This window comes from Labrus mixtus, chromosome 2 (assembly GCF_963584025.1).
Source record: "Labrus mixtus chromosome 2, fLabMix1.1, whole genome shotgun sequence".
NCBI lineage: Eukaryota > Metazoa > Chordata > Actinopteri > Labriformes > Labridae > Labrus > Labrus mixtus.
The window spans coordinates 19687713-19704915 of NC_083613.1; the positions used below are offsets into that span (position 1 = coordinate 19687713).

Here is a 17203-nt window from a genome sequence, read left to right on the forward strand (position 1 = left end):
TGGTTAGGTATGGTAAAAAGATCATGGTTGTTGATTTTTAAAATAATTACTTATATATGTACATGAGTTATGTAACCAACACTTTTTAAGTAAGTGATCATGAAAAATATGTTTGCATAGTTTACATAACCTTTCATTACAATGTTAAAATTTCATTTAGCAGACACTTTTGTCCAAAGCGACGAACATATGAGAGTAAGTACAACACAAGCAAGACTCTAGACACAGGAGCTTGTCTAGACTTTCTGACTGGGCTGGTCCACCTTGGGCACTGATATGCAGGGGTGGCATGAAGTTTGTGCATACATGCAAATTCATTTCTGAGTACCCAAACATGGCTAGTAAGTGTTTTGCAAGTTAGACAGTGTTCAAGAGTTTGCTTGCAAATCTTTAAGGCTGCATTCCTTTCCTAAGAACCTGTCTTGTGAAATAGATGTGCATGGTATTAATTTACAGCTTATCAGATTTCAAGAGAGGCCCATGCCACCCCTGGCCACCACTCTTGAGGTGCCCCTCTCTAGACAGGAGGAAACATCATCAGTGAGTGCCAATAAACAGCTTAAAGTTAGATCAGACACATGGTGCAGACAGGCAGGGCACAGAGGCTATGCACAGGGTTTATAAAGTAAAACTATTAGGGAGTTAAGGGACACAGCTGGAGCTGTTTTTGTGCTGTTTTATAAGCAAGCGACAGGTGTGAGAGAGACTAAAATAAAATATGTTTTTTAAAATATAATAAGTTTTTGCCACAGTGTTCCCTTATTTCTATCATTTATCTCAATTTCTGTCCCCACTATCACAGGAGAGGTTGTCTCTGTAGTCTGTCAGCCCAGCAGGAACCTGCATAACAGGGGAGCAGCATTTCCATTAGTCTCGACCTCCCAAAATCAGTCACAAACACACACACACACACACAACACAGGCATGCATTGCAGACACACAAACATGCAGGTGGCACGGTCACTGGTACATTTAAGCATAATGTGTTTACCAGAGAGTGTCAGTGGGAAAAATGTTATATTGGTGGTTTGTGTGTGTATGTTCGTTTATTTGTTCATTAGCTCAGTGTGTAAATGGTAAACAGACTAGAGCTTTTGTAGTTTTCTGATTACTCAAAGTGTTTTTTTAAACCACAGGTTACACTTACCCATTCACAACACATTCACACACAGATGTCACTTTGTAAAGTGTCCATTAGGCATTAACTAATCCATTCATATGTCACACGTGGCTGTCGCAGCAGCAGGAGACATTTGGGGTTAAGTGTCTTGCCGAAGGACACATCGACATGTGTCCAACCTTCCAGACTGAGTCACAGTTGCGTGTACGTGTGTGTGTGTATGTTTGTGTGAGAGAGAGAGAGAGAGAGAGAGAAAGAGAGAGATACTAGAGTATACTTATGTTGTCCTCTCTGAGTTATTGTTTGTAGCTTTAGTCATTTTTCTGTTGAAGTTCTAAAGCCAAACTTTGCAGAAGTTTTCAGACAGGCCATAACACGCTCCACCTACCAGAGCTCATAAGTTCTGTTTCTATAACTCTAACTCACTCACTCACTCACTCACTCACTCACACACTCGCTCGCTTACTCGCTCTCACTCACTCTCTCAGTGAAGAGGTATATTTTACTACACACCTGAAAAAAATGATAACTGCATGGGGGCTGCTTGTTTGGAAAAGAACTCAGTCCACTTCACTCAAAAGTCTGGAGGCTATTTTCTAGAGGAACTCCGGATTGATGTATGACAGCGTGTTCATCTGTCCAAACAGATGGGCTCTTCAAATAATAATTCAAGAAAAAAATCCATCTTGTAATATCCAGTCATCACTGTGGGCTTGAAAATTGTCTCTGACAGCTTTTTTTCCTTCATCTACAGGTTTGACTAGAGCCAACTTAATATCGGCATTGCAGCCATTGACATGAAATCTTTGCAGTGAGAGATAACCACGTACCAATAACTGATAATTATTTCAAATGCCAGATTAGTAAAAAACTAGAATTTCAATCACTTTGACAAACTGGAGTGAAGACATCTTGAATGGTCAGTTATTTCAATAAATGGTACACTAAACAGTATTTTTGTCCTTTAGGCAACCATGCATCAAAAAGCATACAGAATATAGTGGAGAATGACCTTCTGTCTTTTGGAACATTTTCACACTTTTTAACACCCTTTTTTGATGTTTTGATAAAAGTGTTTCAATTGTGAAAGGTTTGGCAAATTGAGAGTGGGTCCTTAAGTGTCTTGTGGGCTCACAAAATCTCTTAGAAGAGACCTAGGAAGTGGTTTTTGTTTTGGTGACAGTTCCCAGTCTCACGAACACCTGGTGAAAACTTGGGGGTTCTAGGTCAAACATAAGTGTATGAAAAAGAGATTTAAAATTTGAGTCTACGGAGAGGAGGGAGGGGGGGGGAGGGGCGTTGAATCGATAGTGAACGCGCCTTCGGCCTTTAAACCGACAGTGGGCGTGACTGCACGATTGCGCATGTCGGCAGCACACTGGCAGACCATAATGCAGCATAATGGGCTTTTGAATGGGTTTTTGCTTAGATTCCTGGAATGGGATCTTTGGTTAACATAGATTTAAGATGTGTTTTTGCAACCAACCTTAAAAACATCAGTAAATACCCCCTGAAAGATCTAATAAAGAGGTCGCTCACAAGTGACGATAATCAATACGCCATTATCTGATGTCAGTGTCATGCGCCCGTTTGTAGTTCTTATCGCCGACCGTTGACTTTATTGATTGCATTTTCTGGTATTAATCTAATCCGTCAGGATTATTTTGTTAAATAAAATTATGAAATCATATAAATCACACAAACTGTACAGTATTGTCTTTATGTATTGTTACATGTTATAGTTTATAATGTTGCTAATATGCATCGATCTGTTCCAATCGTTTCATTAAATTTGGTTGTAATGAAAGACATCCATAAAAATGTAACAGAAATCATTATTTATTGCATAGGAGTTTAGTTTGATGTCTAGGGTCTGATGTAACCCGTTTTAAGAGCCAAGAAACCGAACGTCCACTTCCTTCCGGTTCGTTGTAGATAGCGTCCATAGCAACCACCATAGCAACAGTAGAAAATGTAATATCCCAACGTTTCTCTAGTGAGACCTGAAAGAATCTTCGTAGAAACGAACAAACTAAAGATCATAAACATAAACCGAACAAAGATTGTGAAGATACAATGTACATTTGTCGCCAGAAAGGTTATCAAAACGACACTTAAGCCTCAAACTATCTGAAAATATTGCATTTTCCACCGAAAATAGAAGGGATGTCCACCATGTTTTCTTTTTCGCCAGGGGAAAACTGGGCAGTCACGTGACCTGAGGTATGCCTATACAAAAGAATAGACAAAAGGAAACGTAGACATGTCACAATTTTAGAGCCCTGAATGTGAAACTACTACGTTTTGCGGTGTGGACCAACGTAGGTATTACACATTTTGACATGAGACTGGGTTGGTTTTTCATTACTGTAAGCAAGTGTATCCTTGATACTTTTATTCAACAAACAGGAGTGGCAATCATTTTTTAAATCTTGTTACAGAATGACAATAAAGGCTTTCCATTCAATTCAATTTGTGAAATGACTTCAAGATGAATTTGCCTCTTCATGAAAGCTCCCTTTTCGATGTACCCCATACAGTTGCACTGCTCTGGACAAAAGGCATCTCTTTAATATTATATTAAATATTATCACAAGTCTGAGAAAATGAATGTAAATACATGTAGGTTTATTCATCAAAGGAAGGTGAGGAGAAAATGATCAATTACTGAGTATAGGGCGGGATTCAACGAGTTTGTAGTTCTTCCTCTTTTTCATATATAATAATAATAATTTATACTTTATTAATCCCGTGAGGGGAAATTCGGTTTTACACTCTGTTTTAATGAACATGAACACACACACAGGCCGTAATACACACACATGCACAAACAGGATCTTATTGACATGCATTAATGGAGACGTCTCAGAGTGAGGGGGCTGCCCACAGCGAACGGTCAAGAGCAGTTTTGGGGTCCGGTGCCTTGCCCAGGGGCAGCTCGGCAGTGCTCAGGCACCTCTCCAGCTACCAGACCAATTCCTGGACTTGGTCCGTGCCGGGACTTGAGCCGGCGACCCTCCAGTTCCCAACCCAAGTCCCTACGGACTGAGCTACTGCCGCCCCATATGTGTAAATTGGTTCATCCGAATTAATGACAATTTGTTTTGCATGATGCCTTTCTCTGTCATACTTAATTTTACATTTTCAAAATAAAATCAAAATGGACAAATGCATCCACAGACAGAGATATTCACTGAAGAGGTGAAAGAGTTTTTAAAGAGTTGATTTGGATCTGAAGTGTTACTAAATTGTGTAATTTGGCTCTTACAATTAATTCCAACACTGACCCCAAGTCATATAAAATGTCTCGCACTGCTCCTGCAGCATTTGGTACCCTTTTTTCTTCTCCTTTTTGCTCTGGATCTGTATTGTTCAGCATGTTCCGAACACGCATTGGTTCCCCACAACACAACCATTCTCCCTGCTTTTATGAAGCACTTTGGCCTCCCTGTACTGTGACTCTGAAGCTCCGCCAGACATATTGTATTCAGTCATGTATTGGCAAAGCAATAAATGAACAGCGGAGAAATGGATTGCGTTGCAGGAGCAGTTTGGAAAGTTTCTCTGAACATTTTGACACATTTCTGAGTCACTACTGGGATATGTAACGGCTGTGAATCTGGTGCTACTTCAACTGCCCTCTCCTGCAAAAAAAGGAAAAGAAAAAAGTCTTACAAATGCCTCTCAAGCCCTTCAGGCAAGAAGCATTTCACACGGAAAAGCTTTTTTAGTCTGCTCACATAAAGAGTAACAGGTGACAATGACTGCTGCAGCACTAATGTAGCACATATGTTGGATGGAGGTATAATGGCAGATTTGTACAGAGGATACACCTGCCTGTGTGTGTCTGGCAGGTGTATACTGCATCTTTATATCTTTATGGAACTGAGTGAGTAGCACTGTGTGTGTGTGTGTGTGTGTGTGTGTGTGTGTGTGTGTGTGTGTGTGTGTGTGTGTGTGTGTGCGTGTGCGTGTGTGTGTGTGTGTATACTGAAGTCCATTAGATTTGCATGTGTACAATGTGGGAGCCTGGCAAATCCTTATATCAGAGTGTGTGCATGTGAGGGTGTGTGTGTGTGTGTGTATTTGTCTGGGATCACACATAGCTTTCAGACATGTTTATCTTCAACATTAGTGTGTGTGGGTCCGCGGGTTTGTGTGGATGTGTGTAGTTCGGAGTGTGAAATCCCATTAAGCGTGTTAAAAGCCTCTTTGGCCTACTGCCTGCTCAGAGAGTGAGAGAGATACAGACACACAAACACACATTGATATCACACCTGTGTACGCGTTTTGTTTTTCTGTCCAGACTTGTGTTTGTGTGTGAGCTTGTGGAGAGGTGTTGTGTCAGGTGATGGTGGTAATTTCCTGACGTAAGCCTACACTTCACACCAGTAACACTGCGGTCTGTATCACATCTGACACAGGTTTTACCTCCTCTTTGCCTCCCAGCAGCTTTACTGAGCCTCCAGAGTATTTATGGACAAGTTCAATGTTAAGTCATAGTCATGGAATACATTTAAACATGTTCAATTAGAAATTGTAGAATTTAATCCTGAAAAAGAATCGATATATTTACTAAGTACTAGTGTTTTCATTATTTGTCTTCATCCTTTTTTCAATTGAGTTTTGAAAAAGGCTTTTATTTGTGGTGCGATACGACTAAAAGAGCAAACAAATAAATACATTTAAACCTTTGTTTCATGTCACTCAGACATATGTTTGTAATGGTTTGACATTTTAATTGGTGCAGCAAATCGTAGTTTCTGGTCCAGGATGGTCTGGATTTGTTTTTACTTGGGAAGGTTGGCGGTTTTGAGGCACCTCCACAAGGCTGTTTTGGACAACCCTCAGACTGCCAGGCAAATGGCAAACCAACAGGTGTTGCAGCAATGGAAGCAGGCGAGTTAACTGGTTCAGATATAATTGATTCAACCGGATTCTAATAAGCGGGAAATGTTTGAAAAATGAAGAGAGGTTAGAATACAGAAAGGTTTCAAGGCCGATGCAGAGCTGGCTGAACAAGCTTCCATATCCACAACATGGCTAACCGCATGTCTATCAACTCTAGGAACTGCAGTACCAATTGTAAACATAGGTGTCAGAGTTACATATTGGTACTTTCATATGCAAAGTACAATATCAACTGATTGAAAATAAATACTGAGACTTTTTTTTCCGTCTAGGTTCAGCTTTCATTCTTGACCTTAGAAACAGAAATCTCTTTCAGTAGCTTGTCTTGAATAGTCCTTACTTGCTAACCTAACAAGCAAACTCTTTAGTTGATAAGGATCATGTGAAATGATTGAAAGCAGTAGAACAAGAGTGATGAGAGTGATATCTATTTTCCATTTCACCATAAACCGCACAACATTGAGAACACCAACGACATATTCCCTCTCTGGTCTTGCCCTCGTTCTCTTTACTTTCTGTCATGAAGCCCTGACTGTTTTTCCATTGCTGCCTCCTATTTTTTCCTCCGTCCTCATTCTCTTCTTTTCTCTCTTCTGCTCCCTGAATACTAAACACATTACGTAACCATACATTGCCTCACCACAGAGGATCATCCATGGCATCTCACATGTTTAAGTCTCTCTGCAGGGGAGTGACAAGCGGACCCTGCAGGGCACAAGGGAAGGAGATTTATATCAGCGATGCCTATTATTCTGTTATAACCCGGCGCACTGCACAGACAGAGAGATACCAAGAGACAGATGGACAGACATGGAGACTGTCACACGAAAAGACAGAGATGGATAAAGCAAAGAAATAAAACATATAAGGACTTGCATTAGTAGTATTATTTTCCCCATTTTTTCCCAGTTCCCCTCCTATTCAACACAGCAGTGAACATTTCCTGCTCTCTCTCTTTGTTTGTCAACACCACAGGCTGCATAGCAGGCAGTGGAATATTTATTTAATAGAAATGTCCGTCACGCCCCATGTTTCCATATCTCTTATAGAAACGTCCATCACTCTGAGTGTGGACGTCGACTCAATCCCCCCTAAACTCAACCCATGCACTGAAACAACAACAACAACAACTCTCCCCCTTTGAAATCTCTTAGGTGGTGTTTGGGGTGAAAGAAACAACATTACTCCATCAGGGATGTGTGATCTCTAAGCCTTATTTCCATAAAAGTCAATCACTCTGATGGTGGGGGGGGTTGTAAAATAGACGAGAGGAGATGGGTTGAAGTAGGAGCCACAACAAATTAGGCTGGACGTCTTTGAATCATTTGGACGACACACAGATGCAAACTCGCTCCGTGTCTCCTGTCGTGAGAGGTGTAGTTGTATTTGCCCCCGAGCAAGCTGTTTTTTGATCTGCCTTCTTTTAACTCCTCTCCTCTTCTCTTTCTTCCTTTCCTCCTCACTTCTCTTTGCTCTGTAATCTAATCTAATTCACATGACTCACTTCTATCGATTGCACAAATCTCCTGTGTCATTTGTGCCCTGTTAAGTGCATGCGTTTGTGCACATATACACCAGGGGGGCGAGTTGTTTCGTACTACCCCGAACAGACTTCGTAATACGGTTTGATGTGAGCTCCCAAGACACAGAGAATAGATTAATTCTTCACAAGCTTGTCCACAGTTTGACATATCCCTGTCCCAGGGAATCAATATGCTTCATAGCAAAAACCCTGGCAAAGAGAATTCACTTCACTTTTCAATTTACTTTTTGTTCGACTAATATAGGCTATATTTAAACAGGTTACCGATAAGGTGGAGGCTAAGTGTGGAGGTTCAAGATAAAAAACTCAGAGAGCTAACCCCCCCCTTCAAAAAAAAAAACGAAACCCAACAACACATTCAGAGTGAAGACAACTCGCATGGATTCATGTCTCACAGCTCCAGTGAAGGCTTTGAACTTGGGGAGAGAAATGAGTTTCTAAATTTTCAAGCCTTTAAGCAGACAAATTTGCACGATGAACTCAAAGTATCATAAAGACTTTCTTGCACGTCTCTGTCAGGGCTTGAGGCAACAAAGGGAAAAACTGTACTCTACTTACATCCACATTTCTGAGTTACATAAATATCTAAATTATTTGAGAGCAATCCTGAAATAGCCCTGTGAAATTTAGGATACATACAGCATTAAGAGGTTGTTTATGAGAGTGTTTGCAGGGCAGTGGGAGAATGTTTCACAGTTAAAAGAACATTAAAGTTAGACTAAAACTGTTATAGTGCACACATACGAGTTCATATATTTTTTAACATAAATTACCCTTATATTAGCAAGATCAGCTAACATAGATCTGATACTGCTGTGCCCTACCCACTGGAGCAAAGCTCAGACCTGTGTATCCTACTTCTGCAGGTATCACTAATATGGCATAAAACAATACATCTAAAATTCAACTTTTATTTTTACAAAGTAAAATAAAGATGAATTTCTTGAAAAAGTGAATTTAATTTGGTTTGACTTTATACTTCAAATTCTTACCCTTATTGTCTTTGTTGATTTTGGCAGAAGCCTGTGGTTAAAGCAATAAGAAAGTGTTCAAGTTGAACCAAAGCAAACTCACCCTGAGCAGCTGCTTGTCAAGAATTGTATCTGTGTACAGAGCAGATAAAACAACTTATGTTGCTGTGATAAACAAGTCTGTCAAAAACATTTGCAGCTGTGTATCTGATCTCATGCTGTGCAATTTCTCCCCGAACAACAGCAGAAAACATGAAGAAGGAATTGGTTAACTTTCTGATGAGTCGGAAGTGTGAAGGCAATCACCTGCAGATCTTCATTTAAAAGTTCACTTTGGCTCCATCTTTGTCCGATTCCCACAGCACATTTAAAATTAATCAACAAACAAATAACAGAAAAAATGCTTTTGAAGATAAATTCTAGAAATAGGAAATGTTGTGTTTGCATTTGCAGTAACTCTAAATTGCTCTAAGCAGTGTATAAATAAAGTGTATCCTGTGGAAAGGTGTTAATCTTTAGTCAGGCATGCTTAGAAATGGCCGACATACATTAAATAGATGTTGCATGAAAATGTAGACTTTCAATAGCATAACAATGTGATAAGATCTTATATAACCCTTAAAGTAATAGTCTTTTGACTTTAAACAGATTTGACTGCAGTCATTTCTTCATCCAATAGCAGTGGATAGAACAGGAAAACATGCTGCCTTTATCTTTATCATTATTTAATTCTCAAAGGACTCTCTCTTAGACGCAGAGTAAGGATTTACAGTCTCCAACAAACACATAAGGAGAGCTGCATTTGGGCATCAAGGGTAATTTATCTTCCTGCTTTTCCTTCACCTTCATCATCATTTTTCTGTAGACGGCTGCTTACAGCTTTGTTGGGTGCTGCGGTTTTCTACTCGGGTATGGAATAGTAATGGAGGAGTGTGTGACGCCCCACTGCATATTGAGATTGTGTGTCGTGTGTGGGTGTGTTTGTGGGTGTCTGTTTCTTTATGCCATGTACTGTATGTGTGTATGTGTGCCTGTTTTTAATGTGCTCATTTTTCTGCCTCGCTCACAACCTGCCCAGGAGTAAAAACCATCTCCCAAGTGCTTTTCATCAGTCACTCTGAAGAAAAGAAAACACTGTAGGGTTTAAGACTTGGATGAAAATGTGTTATGTGTGTGTGGGTATGAAATCTCTTTTGGGAAAGATCAGATTTATAAGAACTTGGAATTGATTTACACGCTTTTGTCCATCACTCATTAAGTAAACTGTTGAGATTAGGTAGTGCAGGAGAAAGGAACACAATCATCGTCAAGATTTCAAACCAACAACCAGGTTGGCCACACTCATAAAGGATTTATTCGTGGGAAAGGGTTCAGTGTTAACAGTTAACAAACCAACTTTCTAGTTCATCTTTTGAACTTTGGCTTAATGGTAATATTTAAAAGGTAACTTTTTCTGACAACCTCTCTGGTCTGGAATCTCAAAGCTCAAAGCTCAAAGCCCAAATTCCTAGCTAATAGTAATGTTAGCTAACCATTGTGTCAGACCTCAGAGTAATTATAGTTATCTATGACCCAATCATATTCCCGACGCAAAGCCTCTTGGCATGTTACGCAGGAGGCTTTCCTTTATTCAAACTTATGCAGTTGTAATTTTTACAACCAAGCATGCACGTTGTTTAAATAGCAAATGAACTTGCTCTTCTGTTAGTGCCAAGTTTGTTTTTAAATGAGGTGTTGTAAGGCACAAAGCGCGTTCTTATCTTGCTGAGACATTCAAATTGAGTCTTTAATGGGACAAAGGGCTAGGAGATGATGTTTCCAAGCACTCCTCTGTGCGCGCTCACTCCAATGCATGTTCTGTCGAATACACACAGGAACAAATGCAGAAGCAAACATGCAGCGATGCTTTCATGCAACAGAGAGTGTGATTTATAATAATTAATCTCAGTGCCACTGATTATCGAGCTTACAGATATAAATACAGACTGTCAAGTGTTAGAGAACGTAGCCAAGGATTCCAGCAGAGAAAATAGGGAAATCAATGTGTGCAGCCTATCTTTATTTGATGTTGAGCATAGATCCTGTCGGGCTGTTTAACACGAGCTGTTTCTTTTGTATGTATTAGAATACCCTTTTTGGCCATAGCAGCATTATATGAACAGCTGTATGGAGACAGTTTATAAGAAAACATAAGACACCAAACCTAAGCCAATAAGGAAGAGAGTGGATTCCTTGAAAAACACACAGGAAAACCAGCACCTGAAACTGCATCAAAGTGCAAAGACTTTGTTGGATTTATATTTAAGCACTTCAACAACAAACAAGATACTGAAACCAGGGGAAACCCGTTCTGGATTTTCAACTAACCCTGTAAAAATAAAAAACAAGGAAATCTTAGCTCTTGACCTGAATATCAACAAGATGTCATAAAAATCTGTGAAGTATCAAACAAATAGACTCAGAGAAGCTTTCTTGGCAGGTGTAGAAAGTAAAGCTGCAACACTTCTTAGCAGGATAGAATATCTGTATTACATTTTTTGCCTCGATCCCAGATACTTTTGACACACAGAGATCTGAGATAGAAGCATTGGAAATACAATACAGATGTTGTTATGTGATGCAGAAGCTTGAAACCTTTTGCTCCATGTTTGATTGAAAGTTTTTTATTATCCTGCCACATTTTGCAGCTGTTCATTCTTCTGTGCTTCTGGTGTGAGATGGGTATGATCAACAAGTGTATTCAATAATCTGTCTTAAGATTCATTGAGTCAAAGAACTCTGGAGTGTTAAATACTTTTGACTGTGTGTATGTGTGTGTAGAAGATCTAAATAACAAAGGGGTTGTTGTAGAGGATGAAATCACTTCTTCAGAGACTAAGTACCCTTCTGTTGAGCAGAGTGTGAGAAATGTGCCACACATTACTGTTTTTTGTGTGCAACAGTGTTGCAACAAGCCAAACTCTTAACACTCTCCAGTTTTTCTCCCCCTTTTTTTTTTTTCAGGAAAATGTGTACATAGACACATACATCCTATAAATGTCCCGGCCATGACACCATAACTGTCAACCTTTCAGTGAAGCAAGGTTAGAGTCCAATCTTCCCCCATATGACGTTTTGTACCCCATAAATCTTTGAGTGTGACACGACTGGAAAGCAAGCTGGTCGTGATGCTGAGTGCTGGAATATTCCACTTGGTTGTTCTCAGTGAGAACAGTTGAGTTGAGCGAGAGGGCGGCCAGCGAAGGCAATGAATGATGCAAAATGTAAAAGAGGCCGACAGACTCTTCTGCGCATATCACATTCTACCCTACAAGAGTATTTACAACAAAAGGAGGTCAAGTGCAAGCTGGTTACCGGGACTAAATCTCTTTCTGCACTCCTATTACTTACTTTTAGTCCTGCAGCCGATGTCACTTATATTACCTCGGTATAAAAAGAGTTCAGGCAGAAATCAGCTGTTACTGACACTAAGTTGTCTCCATGGCTGCTCTGCATCCTTTTTACAGCCTCGTGTTCTCCAATCTCAACTGTTTGTTTACCCCAGCTTAATCCTTGGTCAGCAGAATGGGCATTTCCTGTGCATCTGTTATTTTCTTTGTTTGGTGCGTGTAGCTGGCAGCAGTTCCTACCCTTTCTCTGGTGGCCAAACTGGGTAGTTTGTCTCATGCTATGTGGGAGGAAGTCTAACCATCAGTTAAAGGTTCTGCTGACTGGCAGGAAAAGCCTTTATGCAAGCCCAAACACAAACACTCACATAAGCTAGAGTACATTTTGTGATGTAGGGTGCCGAGATGAAATCAGAGGGTTTGGGTTTCTTTTGTTGTCTGGGTACTTTTCATCACACTGACATTGGCAATAACATAGATGACTCACAATCTTGTCCAACTGTGTTTTGTGTGATTCAATAACTTTCTCTAGACAGGGTTGGTAGATCTTTTGAGAAAAAAATAAAAAGAAGGAAATGTCTGTTTCATTTCTGCATTTTTGACTGTCTTTAAAAACATTTGCAAAAAAGCCAACATAAAACAGTTAAAGATGTCAGCTGAGCAACCAATCACGTAGTAAACAGGAAGCGGCCATTTTAAGTGCTTGAATTCACTTTCACTCACTCTAGTCAGCAGACCTCATTTGCTCCTGACTCTCTGAAGAGATGAGACTGCCTGTTGTTATTCCTTTTTTCAAGAGACACGTCACGTGTATTGCTGGCCATGCTGGTGCCAGTCGAGATCTCCTGGGTTGTGACATGGAAGCTGTTGAATATAGTTTCCTTCTATAGTCTCTGGATGCATGATTGTATCTGCATTTGCTAGGTCCAGGCAAACTTCACAGAGATCTGATTTGTTTGCTTGGCTGTCTGTATTTGTTCCCAGATCATGGGCCATTGTTCCACACAACCAGGACTCTTGCCTTCTGACAACTGGTGCCAATGTAGTTGTTTGCCTGGAGGTAGTTGGTCATGCATCATGACATCACAGGGAAGAGGATCTTCCCCTCTACAGAAGAAACATCAGCACCTATCTGCTTTGCTATTCATTAGTAATCAATAAGACAAAAACAGCCAAAAACTGCTAAAGGCTTGAGAGGAGGTGAAGTCCTTTTGCACTGCCCCACTCCTCCTTCACTCCTGTGATGTTACATCCTGTTTGTTGCTCTCTTAGAGCTCAGGGAAGGACTCTTGAAGAGAAGAGGTAGCCACTATTCTAGCAGAGTCTGCAGACAGACACACACACACATCCGTATCGCCTAGCCTCCTCTTTTTCTCACAGAATCACTGCCTCTTTCTGTCCTTATCCCTCCCTCTACATCACATGTTGCTCCATATCACTATCTCTCCCCCCAAAAAAACATCTTTCCTCACCACTCTCTAACACCAACTTTTTTTCTCATCCTACATTTTCTCACCACTCTACAAACTCTTTTTGCGAGACTCTTTCTTTTTACCTCCTCCCCCTCGCTCTGATCTGTTCCATCAGACATCAGCTGTTTTCTTTTCCCAGGAAGTGTTTTATGTAGAGAACATTAATTAATTAGATACAGTATCAGAGTAATGGTAATTCTTAGCCCAGGCCTCTCAAGACCCTGAGGCTAATGTTGGGGCAAAAATACATTGTGTGTGTGTGTGGTGGTTGGGGGGAGGTATTTTATGTGTAAGTGTATGCGCGTACAGCAACAGCAGTCTGTGAGGTTTTATTTAAAGATTTGCAGATGTTTGTTTTGTATTTGTAGATTTGTAGCAGCTTGAGCTAATTGGCCTTTTCAAGAAATACTTGTATGAGTATTCAAAATGTGTGTATGTGCACGGATGTCTTTGTGCAGGTGTGTATATAAATGCTGAAAAGTTATATAAGATGAAAAAACTAGATGTCATCATATAGGTGACAGGATCTCACCACATAAACCACTGTATTTCATTTCAGATTCTTATCTAACGTTCCTTTTCCCTTCTCTCTCTATTCTTTTTCCCTCCAGGGACAAGCTCCCACACCAGCACTAGAACATGAGGGAGCAAGAAAAGAGGAGCTCCTCAAATCACAGATGCAGATGGCCATAGAAGACATGAGCACCAGCAAATCTGGCATCAGGACAACTTTAATTTGCCAATAAACATAACAAATCAAATGTTCCCCCTAATTAGAAAATTCATAGTGTTTACCTGGAGACTCAAACTGCCAAACAAGTGATACATCCCACTCCTGGGTTCATTTCTACTTGATTCCTTAATTTCTAACACAACCTCAATAAAACGATTGCAAGACAAGCTAATACTTTACAATGCTGTGACTTCATTCTGACAGACACAAATCTCCCAAAAGGCATAAACCAAGCCAGCATACGCTGAGATATAGCTATTAATAAGCCCCTCACTGCCTTTCAAATGGCACTAGCCTGCATGGATAAATGTTAGATGGCAAGCATCTGTGTTTGGCTTTCTCCAATGGATATTGTGATGACATCCCAGATGGCCCAGAGGACAGGACAGGGACCGCAGAGACACAGTTTGACTGGAGGTTCATCTGTGGTCCTCTCCACAGCCAGTTCCTTCCTCTGTTGGCTTGCCCTGCTGTCAATAATGCGGTTACCAATGGTAACAGCAGACTGCTGGCTGATTGAAGGGGAGAAGGGCTTTGTGTGGCTAGCTATCTGCAGTATGAACCAGCCACCTTATGAGGCCATTCCCTCCCATATTAACAGGTAAGAAAACGTATATTGAAAGTGAATTTTCTCGAGATTATTTTGCTTCGTTTGGAAAAACATCTAAAGCCTTCATGCTCTTCTCAACAGCACTATCGTGGATCTGAGACTGAATGAGAACAAGATACGGTCGGTCCATTACTCTTCACTCAGTCGTTTTGGCAACCTCACCTATCTAAACCTCACCAAGAACGATATCAGCTATGTGGAAGATGGAGCATTCTCAGCCCAATTCAACCTGCAAGTGAGCAACCATATTATCATTATGCAAATGCACCATGAACTGTGTTTAAGATGTGGAAGAAGCCACACCGATGTCACCCATTGGTTAATGGACTAATGTCTTGAATCCAGAAGTGACAATATGTTACATAATAGTAAAGCAGATGTCCCCAGAGGTGGAGTACACCCTGGACATTTCGCCAGTCCCATAGCGTATTTCAAACTGCGCTTTTTTTCGTGCCTTTAAGGTAGCGATTATCACATGTGATTCTATTCAGCCAATCAAATGCTTCATCAGACCAGGCATTGAAAGTGAACATGATGGGTGTAATAATAACAGGAACACACGGAGGACTCGTCAGTAGACACCGTTCCTCTGACCATCAATAAAATATTTCAATTTAAATCATAATCCACCAATTATAGCTTCAATTTAATCAAAGCAAGTTCCTTGGTAAATTATACAAATTCTTCTTTGCATGCAGATGAAAACACTAATGCACAACAAAGACACCCGCTCATTATGGCTTCCAGAAACACTGAGGCAAAAGGGTTTTTTACCAAACTAAGCTGAACACAACCATAATGAGCTGGCATGCTTTCACATGTACCCCAGCTGCTGGAGCTGTTCCAGGAGGTAAAATGTGTAGATCTTCAACACAGCACAGAGGCTTGGATCACTATGTAAAACATGATTGTATTGAACCATCATCTGTTTGTTCTGCGTGTTTCCAGTACTGAGTGATGCCTGGTGCTGGCCAGCACTTCAGAGATTAGAATAATCCCACTTGTCTTTGCCTCCCCAGGTTCTCCAGATGGGCTTCAACAAGTTGAGGAACCTGACAGAGGGGATGCTGCGAGGCCTGGGCAAGCTGCAGTATCTCTACCTGCAAGCCAACCTCATTGAGACTGTTACACCAAACACCTTCTGGGAGTGCCCCAACATAGAGAATATAGACCTCTCCATGAACAGGTATTGTCCTTGGTCTGTGTATGTGTTCAACCAAAAAAAAAAACCTGCTTTTGTAGTGCTGAAACAACTGATTATTTATGTGGATGATCTAGAAATAACAAATAACATCAATAAACCAAGTTATTCTTGAAGTAAAATTGAACATTTACTAATACAATTTTACAGTTAAAAAAAGACATGGCTTGCTCTGATCCTATTGTTACAATTTTGCAGCTGACAATTGGAAATGCTACCAAGCACTCAAAAAATGAAAAGGACAATTCACAATTTCTAAATTTACCAATTTACTGAGCTGTGACTGGCTAGTACTACCAATTGAACTAAAGTTGGGCAGACATCCAATTGGAAAAAGCACCACAGAAGATCCAAAGATATATTTATTTTATGTACCTCAGTAAATCATGATGCAATTCTGAAACATCCCATGTTTTCAGTAAAAGTTGAGATTCCCACTTTTTCTCAGAGGGAATACTTGTCTTGTTCTTGCTATCTGCACTGTAAATGGTATTGATCTTTTAACTTCAATGTGAAAGGAACAGCTGAATGGCGCAAATTCAACTGCTTTTTGGGTCCTGTTGAAAAGTATTTTGGGAGATTTGTAAGACTGTTGAGTGTAGGTTTAGAGAACTGAGTAACAAGAGCACATTAGAGAAAAGTGCACCAATTTTATGGATCAAAGTCTGTGTTCAAGTCTTGGAGGGTATGACTGCATATGTAAGAGAAAAAAAATCGAGAACACACAAAGCCTTTTGGTTTCAGAGGGAGCTTTGCAAAGTCTGCCTAATTGCCTCAAGTGGTGTCAGTTGAGAGGGCTGAAGACTCCAAGTTTGAAAATATATTTTAAAAAAAAGGGAATTTTAGAGACATGAGCTCACCAGACCTCTGTAATGACCCACAGCTATATAACCCGGTACTAGCATCCTACACCAAAATTCCTAAGCATTCTATTTTTCTTGATAAAGGCCTACCTCCTCCTGCATATCTGTGCTGTAATTGGCTGCTACTGTCCTGTGATTATATATTAAATGTTGCTTTAAAGTTTGTCTAACTTTTGGCTTTTTATACAATGTTCTAGCCTATTGTTTTAAACCAAATTGATCCCCCTTTTTTTAACAATAATTATAATAGCAATTAAATGCTTTATTTAAATAGCACCTTTAAAAACAAGAGTTTACAAAGTGGCTTGAGAAACAAGCAAATCAGAAAACTCAGAAGATTAAATATCTAAACATAACCAAGAAGTGTTGGTGCCTAAACTTTAAAATATGTGT

At 40.1% G+C, this 17203-nt stretch overlaps 1 protein-coding gene across 1 annotated transcript in view; it reads left to right on the forward strand.

The window, feature by feature from the left end:
• LOC132987880 (protein ELFN1-like) overlaps window positions 1–17203 on the forward strand; it is a 125043-nt gene that overhangs the window by 101699 nt on the left and 6141 nt on the right. The window contains exons 3-5 of the mRNA XM_061054861.1: window positions 14015–14737; window positions 14828–14981; window positions 15766–15932. Coding sequence (XP_060910844.1) covers window positions 14451–14737; window positions 14828–14981; window positions 15766–15932 — 608 coding nt within the window. The 5' untranslated portion in view covers window positions 14015–14450. The remainder of the gene's footprint in view (window positions 1–14014; window positions 14738–14827; window positions 14982–15765; window positions 15933–17203) is intronic.